Source organism: Cucurbita moschata, unplaced genomic scaffold, assembly GCF_002738365.1.
Source record: "Cucurbita moschata cultivar Rifu unplaced genomic scaffold, Cmos_1.0 Cmo_Scf00002, whole genome shotgun sequence".
Classification (NCBI taxonomy): domain Eukaryota; kingdom Viridiplantae; phylum Streptophyta; class Magnoliopsida; order Cucurbitales; family Cucurbitaceae; genus Cucurbita; species Cucurbita moschata.
This window is the reverse complement of record NW_019268518.1, coordinates 5,474,341-5,492,516: the sequence shown is the minus strand read 5'-3', so window position 1 is coordinate 5,492,516 and position 18,176 is coordinate 5,474,341. Positions and strand designations below refer to the sequence as shown.

General features: G+C 36.0%; 2 protein-coding genes and 1 long non-coding RNA gene across 7 annotated transcripts; 2 read left to right on the top strand and 1 right to left on the bottom strand.

Moving 5' to 3' along the window:
* The first annotated feature begins 938 nt into the window (after positions 1-938).
* Positions 939-2,484, top strand: LOC111456258. Of its 4 annotated transcripts, XR_002712742.1 has the most exons (3): positions 947-1,310; positions 1,362-1,621; positions 2,108-2,390. It is a non-coding gene; the product is annotated as an uncharacterized LOC111456258 (long non-coding RNA). The 4 variants fall into 4 exon arrangements; XR_002712739.1 differs by having other exon boundaries at positions 939-1,621; positions 2,082-2,484; XR_002712737.1 differs by lacking the exon at positions 2,108-2,390 and adding an exon at positions 1,692-1,953 and having other exon boundaries at positions 941-1,621.
* A 3,576-nt stretch (positions 2,485-6,060) lies between these two features.
* On the top strand, positions 6,061-10,642 carry LOC111456592 (chorismate synthase, chloroplastic-like). The gene is made up of 13 exons (XM_023098538.1): positions 6,061-6,385; positions 6,746-6,896; positions 7,023-7,099; positions 7,185-7,243; positions 7,918-8,001; positions 8,092-8,184; positions 8,374-8,454; positions 8,543-8,674; positions 8,769-8,871; positions 9,028-9,122; positions 9,229-9,294; positions 9,399-9,483; positions 10,290-10,642. The coding sequence occupies exons 1-13, from the start codon at positions 6,238-6,240 to the stop codon at positions 10,433-10,435; spliced, it is 1,320 nt and encodes a 439-aa protein (XP_022954306.1). The 5' UTR covers positions 6,061-6,237; the 3' UTR covers positions 10,436-10,642.
* An 870-nt stretch (positions 10,643-11,512) lies between these two features.
* On the bottom strand, positions 11,513-17,340 carry LOC111456583 (patatin-like protein 6). Of its 2 annotated transcripts, XM_023098526.1 has the most exons (4): positions 17,259-17,340; positions 15,406-17,115; positions 13,560-13,853; positions 11,513-12,122 (listed from the first exon to the last, which is right to left on the bottom strand). In XM_023098526.1, exons 2-3 carry the CDS (start codon positions 16,516-16,518, stop codon positions 13,569-13,571), a joined length of 1,398 nt encoding a protein of 465 aa, XP_022954294.1. In that variant the 5' UTR covers positions 16,519-17,115; positions 17,259-17,340; the 3' UTR covers positions 11,513-12,122; positions 13,560-13,568. The 2 variants fall into 2 exon arrangements, with proteins under 2 accessions (XP_022954294.1, XP_022954284.1); XM_023098516.1 differs by having other exon boundaries at positions 15,406-17,335.
* Positions 17,341-18,176: the final 836 nt, after the last annotated feature.

Here is an 18,176-nt window from a genome sequence, read left to right as displayed (position 1 = left end):
TACTGGGGACACGTTTCCACATCTTTATAACGAATACTGTGGGATCCCCTTTCGTTGATCTAAAAAATAATTATAATTAAAGAAAAAAAAAGTAAAATAATAATAATAATAATAATAATAAAAATGATGAGAGGGATGGAGAGGTAAATTGGACAAATTAGATGAACATGAGGATAAAGGAATTTAAAGTAAATGATGAGTGTAGGGACCAATACCAATATTTTCCCTCCCTTTCGTTTATAGTCAAATGACCTTTTTGTCCTAAAACAATTCAAAAGGCATGAAGTGGCCATTTCCAAACCCAAATAAAGACACAAACCTTAAGTGCAATTAGGTGAAGTGGGGTTGGATTACTTATCTTAATTACCCCTAAATATAATAATTATTCAACTAAACCCCCACATCATTTTTTTTTAATTTATAACCACCGACCATTATCTAAATTACGATCGACATTTGAGGATTTACCAATCTATTGTCACAACTAGGTTTAGGGCATGACTCTGTGGGTTTGCTTTGGGCTTTCCCAAAAGACCTCATACTAATGGGGAGAGTATTCTTTGTTTATAAACCCACGATCATTCCCTAAATTAGCCGATGTGGGACTTTCATCATCCAATGCTTGCGCGTGTGTATATATATATATATAATATGTTATTTTCTTTATTATAATTATTTAAAATTAAAAAAAAAAAAAAAAAAGGAAAAAGGAAGGAAGGGGAGGAATCCATATGTTTCCAAACACTTGCAGACAAAATGAGTTTCAGAATAGAAAAGTAAGGTTTGCTTTATGAGGCAGAAAAGGAGATTTCAAACACCATAAGCCATAGCTTGGGGAATTGAGTGCTTACCCTCTAAACCATTTTTTGTTCTTTATATTAACACGGCAAAACCAGCAGGTGCCTTACTGCAAAATTCCCACACCCCATGCTTTCTTCTCTTTTATTGCAATTCACCCCTCCAACTTTCCCATATTTACCATTCCCACCCCCCACTTTTTCCTTTTATTTTCAAATTTCCTTTTCAATCTCCTTATATATCCCATCCTTTTCCTCCCTTCTTCCCATTCATTCACCCTCTCCATTCCTTTCTGATATATGCTTTCATGTATCAAATCTGCCTGGCTCCCTGTATGCCATTTGTAGAGCGCTCACCGTCTTACCCGATGACCTCCGTAGATGGCGTATGAGGAGCCAAGCATATTCCGTCTAGATCGGGATTCAAATCTTTTATCTTTAACATCACAACTTACCCCGTCTTTTGTTTTTAATCTATCCATGTCTTAATCAGCTCAGCTATGCTCTAAATTGGTAATTCTCGAACTAACCCTTTTCAATGCTCGTGCCCTTTTCTTATTGCAGCTACCCAAAAAACCCTAATTTCAAAGACCTCCGTAAATGGCGTACGAGGAGCCAAGCATATTCCGTGTAGATCGGGATTCAAATCTTTTATCTTTAACATCACAACTTACCCCGTCTTTTGTTTTTAATCCATCTATGTCTTATTCAACTCAATTATGCTCTAAATTGGTAATTCTCGAACTAACCCTTTTCAATGCTCGTGCCCTTTTCTTATTGCAGCTACCCGAAAAACCCTAATTTCAAAGATTGGCAATGAAGAGGTATTTTTGTTCTTCTTCTTCAAATTTAGGGTTTTTTTTTTGTCCCTTGTGATGTGATGTTTTTTTGCAGAGGGAATATCACAGATTCACAGACACAATACGTCTTTTATTTTAGGGTTTTCATCATTTCCCTTAAATTTAGGGTTCTTGTTTGCAAATCACTGTTTGGCAACGGTTTAAAATGTATCCATGTTCGGGATTTGTTCTTAGCATTAACCAGATTATGTATATATATAGATATAAAATCTTCATTTATTTGCATGGTTGTCACATGGATCGATTCATATCTTTCATTTCCATAACCCAAAACCATATTATAAAATTATATGTAATCTTTCATTCTACCTTATAATTTGCAATGTACTTCTTTCATCATGATGTCCTTGAATTTATAGCTTATTATATATACTTATTATATAGTTTAAATGAATGAAAATTAAACATTGTGAAATATATTTAGATCTCATGTATACCAATGTATAATAGCAAGCGACCGAAGATCTGATGGGATGAAATCTGATCGTGTGGTGATGGGTTGTTCAATATGAAGAGAGTAAGATAGATCTGGCCACAGAGGATCCAAATATATATATATATATATATATTTGAATGGGAAAGAATCTAAGTGGAAAGAGCTTGAGGATTCTCTCATAGCTAGGGTTATTTGGATAGCATCTTAGCCTAATGGCTAGCTATATTCTACTACATGTAGTGTAATAATCAAACATTTATCTCAATAAATCCTTTTTTTTTTGTTCGTTTTCCGTAATTGTTAGCACGTTTTTGAGCTCTCGCTTTGCTGATTTGTATATACAGTGTTCGGGATATAGGTAGGGATGAAGTGATTGTTCTCGTTTAGAACTTAACTGCTATTTAAAGACTCAGCATGTTCTCGAGCTCTTGATTTTCCAATTTGTGTATACAATGTTCGAGATATAGGTAGGGATGAAGTGATTGTTCTCGTTTTGAACTTTTTTGCTCTTGATTTTTCGATTTGTGATGCAACGTTCGGGTTATATTTAGAGACTAAGTGATTATTCTCGACGAGATTAGTACTTTATAAGGTAAACCCTAATCGTGAAGGAAAAAGATCTTGGTTAATTAAGATTAATTAGGGTAATTAATGGGAGAATGCGGTTAAAAAAGAAGAGGTGGGGGCCACAAGCTGAGGTGTCGGGCTGTGATTGGTTGGAAAATGGAAGGAAGGGAATAATGTTAGGGTTTCAAAGGCCAAGTGCAGGTCAAAAGAAAGACACTTTAGTTAAAGAGATGAAAGAATCAAATTATAAATCTTTATTTTTATCTTTAATAATCCAATATTTCTCTTTTTCTTTTCTTTTCTATATTTTTTAAATTGTATTTATTAATTCTCGTCTTAATATTTATATTATTTTTGTCGATAATTACATAAAAGTTATTACGACACGTTCCGTTTTATGAAATTGACAGCACTCAAACAAAGTCGTTGACTTTTGAAAGACGATTGATCGACCTCTAAAGGAAATATATGAAATTTGTCTGATTTTAAACTTTAATATAATATTTGTGATATATTAATAAATTATAATAATTCTCGAAAATAACTAATTTCGTTAACGTGCATATATTGACAGCAAATTTGAGTCCACACGAAATTGATGATCGAATAAATTTATAAGAACTCACGAGTTTTGATTGAATCCTGGAGCCTAGTTTGTTGCAGAAACTTGCGTATATAATTAACTGAGCACACATAAGAAAATAGCTATTCTTGACTTGGACAACCCTAATGATCTCGAGTTTTTAATCTCTTGACTTACATGACCCTAATGAGCGATCTCGAGTTTTTAATCTCTTGACTTACATGACCCTATTGAGTGACCTCGACCTTTTAATCTCTTGACTTACACAATCCTATTGAGCAATTTCGACGTTTTAATATCTTGACTTGTACAATCCTGATGAGCGATCTCGAATTTTTAATCTCTTGACTTTCACGACCCTAACGATCTGAACTTTAACCTCTATATATATATATATATATATATATATATATATATATATATATATATATATATATATATGATATTGTGGAGAAAGAATGGGTTTGTTCCAATCATTCAGAAGGCACAAATCCAAAAGTATAGCTTTCAAATCACCTCCCCCAAAAAAGGACTTGAAATTAAAATTAAAATTGAAATGAAATAAAATGATTTCCTCTTTTATTTTGAACCCAAAATTAAAGCTGCATGCGACATAATTTGACTCATGTCAATCTTCTTTTTTTTTTTTCACATCAATCATATGCAATTATATAATTTCATCACCTTTAAAACCCCTCAATTTTTTGTGTCTATATTCATTACTTAATCCCAAAAAAAAAAAAAAAAATAAATAAATCAAGTCGAGGTGATCTTCGTTAAAGATATCCATTTAACTTGCGGGATCGAAGCCGTACGCAAGATGAAAAATTCCCGTTTAAATTGGGTAATGAAGGAGGGAGCAGAGAGAATGACTTTGACCTGTTACGTATCGCTGTAACAGATAGAGATGTCACTCCCTTATAAGAAATGTTTCGTTCTCCTCTCTGACTGATGTGTGACCTAACACTGTGTGTGTAAAATCCTGGACGATGATAATGTGTATATGGAGTTACAGTTTAAGATTCTAAGTAGAGAATGTTTTCGTGAACCCTAAGTTGCCACGTTGGATAATCTCACACAAGATTTTCTTTAACATCATGCTAATTATGAGCAAGACAAGTGAATTTACAAGTTTGACATTATGAATCAAATATTAATAAGAATGGTAAAATTAGATAATAATAATAATAAAATGTTGAAGAAAAATAATTATATAAAAAAATCCAAAAAGGAGGAGAGAAATAAAAGCTGCATCTACACCGCATGCGACATTATTTGAGACAACATTTAACCTAAAAAAACCCGACATTATTTGGCACACGTCTTTCTTTCCCCTTTTTTTTCACATCAATCATAATTTTCATAATTTCTCGCATGCCTCTCTCTCTCTATCATTTTGCCCTAACCCTAAATTTCATCAAATCTTCTATATAAAAATAAAATAAAATATATATATGTTTCCGTGGATTGTTGGAAGTGTGAGTCCTAACTTGGTTAATTTAGTGGAAGATCATGAGTTTATGAGTGAGGAATATTATCTCCAGTGGTACGAGACATTTTGGGGAAGCCCAGAGCAAAGCATGAGAGCTTATATTCAAAGTGGACAATATCATATAATTGTGAAGAGTCGTGATTCCTAACATGGTATCAGAGTTATGCCCTAAACTTTCCCTTTCGGACTTCCGCGTCTACTAGACAAAGTTTCCACACCCTTATAAGGGATGTTTCGTTACAATCCACCCCTTGTGGCTCAACATCCTTACTGGCACACCGAGCCTAAATCCTATTTAAGCTTTCCCTCAGATATCATCCTATTTAAGCTAAATCCTATTTAAGTTTTTCCTCAAAGTTTTAAAACGCGTCTACGAAGGAGAGGTTTCCACAATCTTATAAGGAATGTTTTGTTCCTCTCTCCAACCAATGTGAGATCTCACATACATTCTCTTGCAACAGGACTTGTCTTGTCTCGAAGTGTTTCTAAGAGTTAAGACTATCCCCACAGACAGACCCGAGTTATTTCAATATGTTTTGTCCTCATGTGCATGTTTAATAGAAAAAGTTTTAACACGTCACTCAACATAAAATTACTCTAAACAAAACCAATTAAATTTGTAAGTTTCTACAATTGAGTCGGTGAAAAAGAACTTACACCTTATTGGTATAAGTAATAATTACAATTTTTAAAAAATATTTATCAACCATAAGAGATATCGGTTTATTCATGTATCTTATTTAATGAAAATTACGTGTTCGTGAGATAGATAGGTCGAATGAATTAAAATAATGGAAAGCATAATTCAAGGTTATAGACGTGAACCTTTACCTTTTATTTTATTTTATCTTTTTAGTTAAATATTAATTCCACGATAATGATGGGCATTAGAATAGTAGTATTATTATTTTTTAATTAATTATGTATAAAATATATTGTAATATTTGATGACGTGGATGATTTGACAACAAAATTGCTTGCTTGGAAGAAATAATTTTCAAAAGTTACAAATAACTTTAATATATATATTTAAATTTTAATAATTTAAATTGATTTAATTGTGAATATATTTACGTTAATTCATTTGAGGCCCATTAGGCCTTCTTACAAGAAGCCCAATTTGATAGTTTTCATGGCCCAACCCAGAGGCCCAAAGAGAAAATTCAAAGCCCATTTAAGAACCTTGGGCCTAAATGTCGTTTCAACGTTCAAAGCCCAATCTAGAACGGCAAGAGAAACGACATGTCGTTTCAACGGTCAAACTTGTCGAATGCCACCAAAAGGCCACCAACCAAATTCAGAGCCCGCCTTCTTCAACCGCCCGCCACAAGGCTCACCAAACACAGAAGCAGAGAGAGAGAGAGAGCAGTGGGAAATTGTGGGGTAGGTAAGGAGTGGTGGGTTGGTACTGATTTTTCTATATTTTAACAAATTGCCCACAGAATTGCTTCATTTCAAATCTCAATTTCCACCTTCTTCTCAACCCTTCCTCCTCTTCTTCCATGGCCGCCTCTCTCTCGTCTAAAACATTTCTTGGTTCTTCCAGAACCGATGGCTTCTCTGGATTCGGCTCTCGTTCTTCAGATCTCTCGAAGCTCTCCTTTTCGGCTGTTAAAATCTCAGTCGGAACTCGAAACGCGAAGAAGCTCCGTAAGTTTGCTTTATCTTTTTATGTTTTTCTTCAGTATGTTGAATGTTTGGATGGATAGGGGGATTGTGGTTGCTAATTGATTTTAGTTGTTACTGTATAGAGAAGAAAACTGTAGGAAATTGTTGAATGAACGATTTGGTTGCTTGATTTAGGTTTTACCGAGTTGCTTTTGTTCATCTGGTTATACTTATATCTTGGGCTTGAATTAGGCTCATCTGGGAGCTGTATTGAAGTTCTTTTTGTGGTGCATATGATATATAATAGTTTTTAAGAATGTTATGATCGGAGTAGTTGACAAGAGTTGAATTGGGGGGATTTTGGAAATCTAGTATTCTTACATTTTGTTAGGTTAATCACAGAGATAAAGGCTGCTGGAAGTACATTTGGAAATTACTTTCGTGTTACAACCTATGGAGAATCTCATGGAGGAGGAGTTGGGTGTGTGATTGATGGATGTCCTCCACGCTTGCCGATTTCGGAAGCTGATTTGCAAGTGGAGCTTGACAGAAGGTACTTGAAAGGAACCTCATGATATTTTCGTCTCGAACATTCGGTCAATGGATGCAATGAATTCATGTAGCTAAGAGTTTCCTTTTATCAGCATTAACTGGTAGATTATTATTTGTAAATATCCAGGAGACCAGGTCAGAGTAGAATTACCACTCCAAGAAAGGAGACTGATACATGTCGGATACTTTCAGGAGTCACTAATGGTATAGCTTTTCTGAGAATTTTCTACGCTCTAATTCTCTCAATCGTTCCTTTTTGAATGAATTATTAATGATTTTTCAATTCCAGGACTAACTACTGGAACACCAATTCATATCTTTGTACCAAATACCGATCAGAGAGGACATGTAAGTTAGTTTGTTTTGATAACATTTTTAAGTGAGAAAGTTTCTTTTCTCTTTTATTTTTCTTGATTGACCATACCGATCCTTGTACCGACAATCCTAATGATCATATTTTAAAGTAAACGCATGTGGGTTGAAATTGAATCTGCAGCCCGTGCATTCATTTCACCCACATTGTGAATGATTTAGTGCATTAGAAGATTTGATCTTTTATGGTAAAAACAACAAGTTTTCAGTCTTCCTTCATTTTTTGTGACAACCCAAGCCCCCACCGCTAGCAAATATTGTCCTCTTTGGGCTTCCTTTCAAGGTTTTTAAAATGTGTCTGCCAGGGAGAGATTTCTACACCCTTATAAAGAATGCTTCGTTCTCCTCCCCAACCAATTTGGGATCCCACAATCCACTCCCCTTCGTGGCCCAACGTCCTGCACATTGTAAAAATTTGGGGCGTGACATTTTTTGTTCTTTTGGTTTGAGAGCCTCACAATGCAAGTGTAAAGTGTAGTGCACACGATGCTTTTATGATGAATAGTGTATGGATTTTTTTATTCATGGTTCTCATTTATATTTAGCATAATCTCTGCATGTAATTGTTCATGAAGAACCTAGCCATATGTTTGCTTTATTCCTGATTATGTTAGTATTGTAGATCTAATAGCTTTGTCATTTGATTTCAGGATTATAGTGAAATGTCAATAGCGTATAGGCCTTCACATGCTGATGCCACTTACGACATGAAATATGGCATTCGAGCTGTTGAGGTAATTCCTTTTGTTTTGTACAACAACAGCATTTTGATACTGGTATTATGTTTAGTAATATTATATATGCCCTTCATGTTTCTTTTGTAGGGTGGTGGTAGATCTTCAGCCAGGGAAACCATTGGAAGGGTTGCTGCTGGAGCTCTCGGTAAGATAATTCTGAAGCGTCTAGCAGGAACTGAGGTGTGTCCATACTTCAACTTAGGAGTGAAATCTATGTTCCTTTTCATTATTGTCATTCGTTTCGTGCTGAGTTATTATCCACAATATCTATATCACAATGTGTATCCGTAGTTTGATTGGGCTTTCTATTTCTCAATCTACCTGTGGCTTATCTCCTGAATGCCCGATTTGTTATTGTCATGTCTTTAGGTACATGCTTATGTATCTCAAGTCTACAAGGTTGTCCTGCCAGAGGGCGTGGTTGATCATGAAACTTTGTCAATGGAGCAGGTAAGCTAGATATGCAGAGAGTTAATACGCTTGTACATCGCCTATGATTTATAAGTATGAACCCAATAGTTATTTCTATGGACTACAGATCGACAGCAACATAGTCAGGTGCCCAGATCCTGAATATGCTGAGAAAATGATTGCTGCCATTGATGCTGTCCGTGTGAAGGGAGAATCGGTTGGTGGTGTTGTCACGTGCGTTGTGAAGAACTGTCCACCTGTACGCCTCCCTCTCTCTCTCTCTCTCTCTCTCTCTTTTCCGACGACACAGTAGGCATGCGAATATCATACTGAACTAGAAACCTCACTTTCAGGGGCTTGGCTCACCAGTGTTTGACAAACTTGAAGCTGAGTTTGCTAAATCTCTACTGTCCTTACCCGCATCAAAGGGCTTTGAGATCGGCAGTGGGTTTGCAGGTTGATATCTACTCGAGCTCGTTGGAGCCATTATAGTATAGTATTGATTACATTTAAGCTATTGGTTATAGAATTAGTTCACGCTGTGCAGTTGCTGTAGTTCTGTTCTTCCTTTTTACTCAATACTCAAAAGTTTGAAACTATAAACCTTTGCAGGCACCTTTTTAACTGGCAGCGAACATAACGATCCATTCTATATAGATGAAAATGGAAGAATTAGAACAGTTACCAACCGATCTGGTGGGATACAGGTATTTAGTTTTGCCCATATGAAGTGATTAAGATTTGATCAACGAACACGGTGTGTTTTTCCTTTTGTGATTTTGTTCGATACTGAAGACTTGTATTGATGTTCAGGGAGGTATATCTAACGGCGAAATCATAAGCATGAGGGTAGCTTTCAAGCCAACAGCTACCATTGGGGTAAGATGCACTTCTCTATCATAAGTGAAGCCTACATTGCTTCAGTTTACCTTGTTCCTATCTATTTTTTTGGTGTTTCAATCTCTTTCTATTGCTTTATGCAGAAAAAGCAGAATACAGTAACCAGAGAGAAGGAAGAGGTTGAGCTGATTGCCCGTGGTCGTCATGACCCCTGCGTCGTCCCAAGAGGTACTTCAATGATTTTTAAATATCTATTTGCCCTCTTTTGCAAAAGTGGCTATTCTTTAAAGATATGAAAGAAATGAACTTGAGATTTTGCAGTCTCCACTATCTTATAATTATATTTGACTGCTGCTGTCTGCTTACGTAATCTCTTGTATTTGTATGTTAAAAGATGTAAAGATTTTGTGAGATCCCACGTCGGTTGAGGAGTAGAACGAAACATTTTTTATAAGAGTGTAGAAACCTCTCCCTAGCAGACATGTTTTAAAAACGCCTGAAAAAGAAAGCTCAAAGAGGACAATATCTGCTAGTCACAAACTTAGGCTGTTACAAATGGTATCAGAGCTAAACACTGGGCGGTGTGCCAGCGAGGACCCCAAAGGGGGGTGGATTGTGAGATCCCACATCGATTAGAGAGAGGAACGAGTGTCGAGGATGCTGGGCCTTGGAGGTGGGTGGATTGTGAGAATCCCACATCAATTGGAGAGGGAACGAGTACTAGCGAGGACGTTGGACTCCGAAGAGGGGTGGATTATGAAATCTCATATCGGTTGGGGAGGAAAACAAAATGTTCTTTATAAGAGTCTGGAAACTTCCTCCTAGCATACGCGTTTTAAAAACTTTGAGGGAAGCCGAAAGGAAAAGTTTAAAGAGAACAATATCTACTAATGTTGGGCTTGGGGCGTTACTGATTTTACCTCTTGTTCCTAAAATATCACTAGAAAACATATTACCATGAATATATACCGATAGAAATGGAGAATTCTGGCGCTATAAAACAATTGAATTTGTCTGGTTTAATGACTATGCAGCTGTACCAATGGTTGAAGCTATGGTAAGTCTAGTGCTTGTGGACCAGTTGATGGCTCAACATGGACAATGCAATCTGTTCCCAATCAACTCAGATCTGCAATCACCTATTAAACCGAGATCCGAGGCTTCGAAATCGACCGCATGAACACAAAAGCTATTTTTACACAAACATCCTATAAGCTTTGATCTAGTCTTCAACTTCTTTCTGTACACTTGTGCTCAATTTTTTGTTGTTCTCCCAAAAGCAAGTTAGTATGGTAGAGTTGTTTCATGCTTACCCTTGAAATTTATGAGACCTCAAAGTTTTGTAATAAAGGTAATAAATAATTTGAATTGTGATATTGTTTCATCCCCTTCTAACTGCTCTATGCCTCAAGTTGTATTATTGGATGACCACGGTCTTTTGACGATAAAATGATAGCCTAAATAATTAAAGTACACAATCTTTGCTAAAATGTAAAAAATTTGCGTTTTTTTTTTTTTTTTTTTTTTTTAATTTTATGCGGTTGAACCAAAAAAGTTGTCAAGAACTATTATTCGAAGCATTATATAAAAAATACAAAAAAAATTAAGACAAATGACATTTACCATTCTTTGCTTCTTGAACACTTTCTATAACCTTAAATATTCTCGTCTTTATTCTGTCTTTATTATTCATTTATTTATTTTTATCAAAAGTCTTAATTACTCATGTCATTAGTTGTCAAGACTTGGTTAGGTGAAAATAAGAGCTTGAAAATATTAAATTAAAATAAAATATCTTGAAATGGCCCATTTTTGTGTGTGCTAAAATTAATAATTATAAGGCGAGCTTGACCTGCTTTTTTTTAAATATCTTTTCAACACTTATAATTAAAAATTAAAAATGTTAATACCAAACATACCCATAGTCAATTTCCATCATCAAGGGCTTAGCCAACCACAATTGGGCAGATATTCTTTTTCAAAATTTTGTGAAGCTTATGAACGTTATCCTCAGCTCAAAAAAGCTTCACGAGTGATCTAATTGGAGGAGTGGATGCTTTACCTGTCATAATTTCCATCATTATCTAGACATAGGTTGAATTTCCTAGTTGTTTTGCCCTTTGGGGCCCTCCTAAAACAGCCCCTATTACCAAACACAATTAACACAATTTCCACAATCACAATCTAAATTGATAAACAATAAGGGAATATAAGGTAAGGACATTGAGGATAAGCACTTCTTGTCAGTCACCATATATCTCAAAAGTAGATTCCTCATAGAATATTGGCCAAAGTCAGCTTTGGCGACTCACAATTATAATATCATAAAAAAGAAAGCAACAAAACTTGTTGTTAGATGGTTGATTAAAGGAGAGTTTTTAAAATTTTCCTAAAAACAAAAAGTGGGTTCAAGATTATCATATTGATGGGATTCCTTTAAGTAGGCCTTTTCTAATGAGGATATGGGTTGAGCATGGTGGGTATGACCTTCAATCAAAGGCTTTGTTATCTATAGAAATAGAATCAGAGGAAAGGTAGTCTTATAAACAATGTGTTGAGGTTCTTAAGTTTTACCACACTGAATTCTTCAATTTGAAAGCAGATGAAATTTCATGCATTTTTTTTTTCTTTTTTGTTTGATACCTGAAAATGAAGGAGAGGAATTCAAATGTGCTCCCTTTGTGTTTGAATCCCTTTTTCTTGCCAATGTACTTGGGTGTAGAAGAAAAGATTGTCTGTCCTCTGTTGGGCAGGAGTATCCCACACAGATTACCAATCTTTTATACTGTATATGTCTTTTGTCCTTTTCAGTTCCTTACTGGCCTCCTCCTCTTCTCCCCTAGACATCCTATTTCCAAAACACGTTCCTGTAAAATAACAAAAATTGTGTCAAATACTAATTTTTGTTAGAAATCACGACTCTTTACGATGGTATGATATTGTCTGTGCTTTGGGCTTCTCCAAAAGATTTCATACCAATGGAGATATTAATCCTCACTTATAAACCCATGATCTTCCACTAAATTAACCAACGTGGGACTCACTCCCAATAATCCTCGACATAGTTCTCATGCTTTTGTTGAAATTCGACTAAAAATTTAAAGTTTCCTTAAGAATTTGTGTTATAACACAGCGCAAGAAAACAAACAAAAGGTTTCTCAAATCAAATGGGTCAATATAATCATGTCAATTCAGGAAAATGGAAGTTACCTGATGCTGTTTCAGAACAGTATTTTAAAGCTGTCCTCTTACTCTTGGCACAATTTTTCTTTTTACTTTTCTAAATGGAATTAAGATATAACCTTTTAAAGTTAGTTTAGTTGCTTTCCTGATAAGGCTTAGCTTGAGAATTATAATTATAACTGTGACCAGCTAAAGAAATATGGATCCTTAATCCCAATAAGTCCATAGTAGTAGGAATTAGTGCACAGAAATTATAATAATTCATATGACATAGAAAAAACCCACTTTTTTTAAAAGACAATGCAGCTCACACATTATGCATCTTTTTTAAAAAATTATTGACACGGGGATTCTTCAGTTCTACCCCTTGTCTTTTCAGAAGTTAGCTAGAAAGTGACAAAAAAATTTCGTCCTTTTCCATTCACCAGTTCTTACAATAATACCTTTGACAATTGTGAGCATATTAGGTACTACTTTTTATTAGAGTTTAGGTATCTCTCTAATTTTAGTTATACTAACATATTCCATATCTTGGTCAATAGGATTTGATTCCATATTGAATTTCTGAATTTCAATTTATTCAAGATTTTTAGGGTTATCTGGAATTTACCAAACTAATATAATAGTAAACTAAAAATTCCAATCAAGTTCTACAACCGTACAACAACAGTTGGTCCCTCTTCCAATCCCATCCATACTTTCTTGTTGACCTTGACAACTCATTGTTGGTTTCTTCTAACCTCTAGTAGACTTGTACCAGACATTTTAGTACAACTTTTACCGGAAATGGTTACTAATAGCTCAACAACTATATAAAACATGTTCTTTGATCAAGAGATTAGATGTTTGAATCTACCACACACGCAATTGTAGAAAGTCTTCACAAGAAATTGGTAGATAATCAACTTTACTTTTTATTCTTATATAGAATAAAAATCAGTTATCAGATGACTGTGCCACATTAACTAAAATTTGGGAGTGGTGGTCTAGATTTCTAGTCTTACAATTTGTTTGGTTTTTTTCTTTCATACGTAATATAAGCGACTATAAGAAGGATTCAGCAAACAAGAAGAAAATAAAGTGACAAATTATGAAAAAAGCAGAAGAAAGAGTGAGCTTACTTTTCTTCATTATGAGCGCTCCTTGACACTTTCCTGGGTGGTAGCTTGCTTGAAAGCCACAGTGGGAGCAATTCTGCAGCCCCGCCTCTGATGTTCAAGCACTAATTCTCCAGCAAACCAGTCGAGCTTCTCGGAGTTGGTTTGCTCTGCAAATCGCTTTCCTCCAAAGAGAACAGATTCAACATTCTTCTGCTTAAGGACCTCATCTGCCAATTCAACCAGCATCTTTACATTACGAGCATTGGAATCAGTACTTGAGCTAGGTTCACCCTGGCCTAAGCTTGATCCAAGTGCCTGAAATACCAATAATGACTGGGTTTGAGTATCATGTACATTAGAAGTTCTGTCATTTCACTCAATATTTCTGGGAGAATTTCAATTAGTAGATTATGAAGTTCATTCTCCTCTTACTATTTTGAGTTAGAGCTACAAACAACACTACTTGTAATAAAGTATGTCGTTTGAAAATGAAATTGTAATTGTATATCATTATCTTCTCATTGGTTAAGACATATATCCTCGATCAAAATGCCCCACTGTTAGAACTCCAGAATAAATGTGCAAGAGGAAGATTAAGAGAATATTCTCCACTTACAGCAGAAAAATGCTCCATATTACAATACCAGAAAACTTCCGCAATTACGGAGAAGGAAGCACAATCACCCATCATATATTTACTTACATAGGCTTTAAGGTCCATTTCCTGGTACATCCATACATGGACCCCGCGATAGTAACAGAGCAAAGAGCAAAGTATCGTTTTGTATTATGCACCGATGGACACTAAACATACTTGTGGTCAGCTTTTTACCAAATCCATGCCCCTTTCCCCCCCAGTATCTAGACCCCTACCCGCACGAACAACTATATTTCCTTCTTTTGGGGAAATTTGCAAAAAGATTATTGGAAGGCTAGCTACAAAGCCTGGTTGGGGAATGGACTTGTTTCACATTACTATTCTAGTGGAAGCAAACTCCTCTAAAGAAAACTTAGATGGATTATCTATCAACTTATGCCTTAAAGTGGGGGCTCATTCAGAATGAAAACCAAAACAGAAAATGCCGCAAGTATAATAATCACTATAGGTAGCAAAACGACACAGGTTCCCGTGACCTTTCCGCTTGCAGGAGGGCCAACTCGACCCAATAAACAGCTAAATTTTTTTCCCCCCAAACTCTCACCTAATTCTTTTGATAATTGTTTCTTTTTAAAAAAACTCCCACCATTTTTGCTTACACAATTGAATTTGTAGTTAAAATTTAAAAATAGAATTAAAAAAAAATTGGCTAGAATTTAAAATACCACATTTACGTTAAAAAAATGTTTATACGCTTAATTTGTTTAAAGATTTTATATAGTTAATATCAAATGGATTTTTACTAGAAATATTCACAAGACATGATAATCAACAAGTAGAATTATCCATGGTTGGGTTGAATTATATATTCTCAAATTTTTTTAAGTACCACCAACCCAAAAATAAAGTTTACTATCTAATCTAATTATTCCCGCTAAGAACTCAACTAATTAGTCCAAACATTTTATTTGACATAACCTATGCACACCTGCTGTAGTGTTTTAATTGTCTAATGACTAACAAACCCACCATCACTACTTTAATGGAACCACAATATTTAATTATTGAATTATAAAAATGAATTCTTTTTATGCTAATAAAAGGAAATCCAATTTAGACTTTATGGTTAAAATTTATGCATATGTCGTTGTAATTATTATTTTAAAAGAATGTTTTCATTTAAAAATGAGAAGCATGACGAATAAAGAAAAGAAAGTTCTTGGAAATAGGAATAATGTGCAGTTGTGTGCACGTGTCAGATTGTTGTACCTGAATCCTCACGTAATTAGAGCTCCTGGACTGACCGAAGGCCGTGGCGACGGCCTGGTCCACCATGTCGGCCGAGGCCTCACCGGAGATTCGATTCATGGGCCGAATCCACTCCTTCTCCTTCCACCTTTTGACCTGACGGTAATCGCGGCGGGCCTCAAATGGCTGGCCGGTTCCTAAGGACAGAACCAGAAGGTCTTCGACTCCTCGCACGAATGGAAATTCTTGTTTGTTGTGCAGTACGTGCGTGATCGCGGCCGCCGTCGGATTGCTCATTGTCAAACCGCCGTCGATGGCCAGGCAATTGGTTTGGTTGTCGATAGACCTCAATGTTACCGGTTCAAATATTGCCGGTTCGGCCGATGTTGCTCTGCAAACCTCCCAGAGCCGGAAGTTGAAGCTATCCTTTTCTAGGGCATCGGCTCGCGAGAACAAAAATGGCGCTGTTGTTGACAGGTCGTAGCAAGGTACCAGAACTGGTTTCAGAGTATCTTTTAGGGTTAAACTCCGTTCCTTATCGGTGAAAGCCTCTTTCATCGCTTTTTCTAGAGCGGCAGTGGCTAAACTGGTGGAATTTGCACGATTGATTTTGAGCAACCGCCCAAACAAACCTCCACCGGAACGGGAATTCGAACGGTAGAACCGCTGGCCTTGATCTGCCAAGAACCGCCAAGTGTCCTCTGCTTTATACATCGGCCGACTATGGTCTTTTGTTGCGAAAAGCATTGCAGTGAAAATGCCTCCTACACCGGCTCCCGCCGCAACATCGAAATAATCGGCGATTCTGGCGTCAGGATTTCCCGATTTCGTTTTGAGCGCTTGTTCGAGGTAAGCCAGAGCCTTACCTGAGAGAATCCCTCCCATACCTCCGCCATCGATGCTCAGAATGCAAACCTTGCCTCTCTGGTTTCTTATCGACGAAGCGCCACAGCTTTCTTCTAGTCGAGCGTGTTCTTGAGTTGCAGCATCGGATATTGGTTTGCCATCAACAGCGGGAGATATCTGCTTAGGAATCCATAGCTTCTGATCATCGTAGCCAAAGAGAAAATTGCTCTCAAGAATTGAGAAGATTTCATAACTTAGCTTATCGGTATCTATACTTGGCTCCTGCATTTCTTAACGAATTGATTCCACAGTTCAAATCAATCAACAGCCAAGAAATTCGTGCTTCCAGAAGCAAACAAACTAACAACAAGGAAAACAACCTTCCGTATTCAGTTTGCTTTTCAATAAATATTCCAATCTCATTTCTCGCATGTCCAGCCTAACCTCCAAACAACAAAACTCCTCCGTTACGAAACCTCGCCAAACAAAGAAAATTCGTTCTGGCAGCTCAACCAGAACAAGTCAAAAACGATTTCAACGTCCAGAAAAACATATTTGACTTCCGCTACAAATCTCCGATTGATAAACACTATAAACTACTCAAGACGAAATCAAAGCAATACAACCGCGAAATTTCGTGAGAATTAAAAGAACACCGAATAAGAAGTCACGTCATCTCGACAAGAATACTCAACCAACCGATTGAGCTTTCAAATCATGCCCTAGCACAAACAGGTGTTTTGATTATCAGTATCCAGAACTTGATTGTCCTATCTGAAAATCCACTTTCCTTCGCAACTCCTATAAAAGTAGTAGCAGTAATAAAGAAAGCCGATAGCCCCTTTCTCTGACTTTTTTCACTTCTGAAGAAGATAAGCTATGCGTCTATATCATGATCAATATCATCCATGCACAAAAAGCAAGATTACGAGCAAGAATCAGTGAAACAAAGAACAAAAAGGAAAGAAATTAGAAGAAACTGAAATGAAACAGAGACAGAGGAGGACGACGAAGATGGAAGAAGAAACCTGCTGCAGTCGCAGAGGACTGCCCCTTTTCATTTCCATTTGTACAAGAAAACTAATCTCGATGCACGATACGTCGTCGTTTTGGATCATTGTGACTTAGTTTTCGCCATTGTGGCATGGTCCGATTGAGCATCAACGGTAGCTGTCATGTCTGAGTCATGATCGGACGGTCGATATCGGTCTTTTCTTGTTTGTCCGTGATGAACGGTAAAATTACAAAAAAGTCCGTTATTTTTTGTTTTTTGCCCGCGTTTCTTTCTTGCCGTTACGTGTGGGTCCGTTTATCAACTATAAAACCCCCGTGGGTGAAGAACAATAGAGTGGATGCGCACTAATTTTTTTTATTAAGACGATAATACCCTCTTGTATTGTATTAATCGAAAATACCAATTTTTCATTAGGACGATACTACCCTCCATCTCATTGAATAATCAAGTGAAATAAACAAGACATATATTTATAATTTCTTTTTTTAAAAAATAGAGATGTCATAATTAACTTTTTTTAAATTTAATTTTAGATTTTTTATTTAAATTAATTTCTTTTTGTGATTTCATAAGTGACAGACATGTTAATTATTCTCCAAATATAAAAAACTAAAATACATAAAATAAATTATTTAATTTTTTTTATATTATATTTAGAGTGAAAAATGGACGTGAAGGGCCTAATAATATTTAAATTTATATATGAATATTAATTTTTTGCATTAAGAGAAAAAAGAAAAGAAAGAGTGGTTAGAATGAGCTGGGCCTTTGGAGATTTTTGGTGGGCCCAACAATGGCCCAATTATGGTGGCTGATATATAAAGGCCCATCTTTGGTTCGGATCCATTATGGCCCGATTCTGCAATCTTGGAATCGTTGGACCCCACGGAATCTTCTCCAACATATTTGGAAACTATCACTCGAAGTGGGA

Coding starts and splice junctions, on each gene's coding strand:
- LOC111456592 (XM_023098538.1), top strand. CDS start 6,238: ATGGCCGCCTCTCTCTCGTCTAAAACATTTCTTGGTTCTTCCAGAACC. Junction 8,185..8,373: donor AGCGTCTAGCAGGAACTGAG/GTGTGTCCATAC, acceptor TCATGTCTTTAG/GTACATGCTTATGTATCTCA. Junction 8,675..8,768: donor TTGTGAAGAACTGTCCACCT/GTACGCCTCCCT, acceptor CCTCACTTTCAG/GGGCTTGGCTCACCAGTGTT.
- LOC111456583 (XM_023098526.1), bottom strand. CDS start 16,518: ATGCAGGAGCCAAGTATAGATACCGATAAGCTAAGTTATGAAATCTTC. Junction 13,854..15,405: donor CTAATTACGTGAGGATTCAG/GTACAACAATCT, acceptor TTGGTATTTCAG/GCACTTGGATCAAGCTTAGG.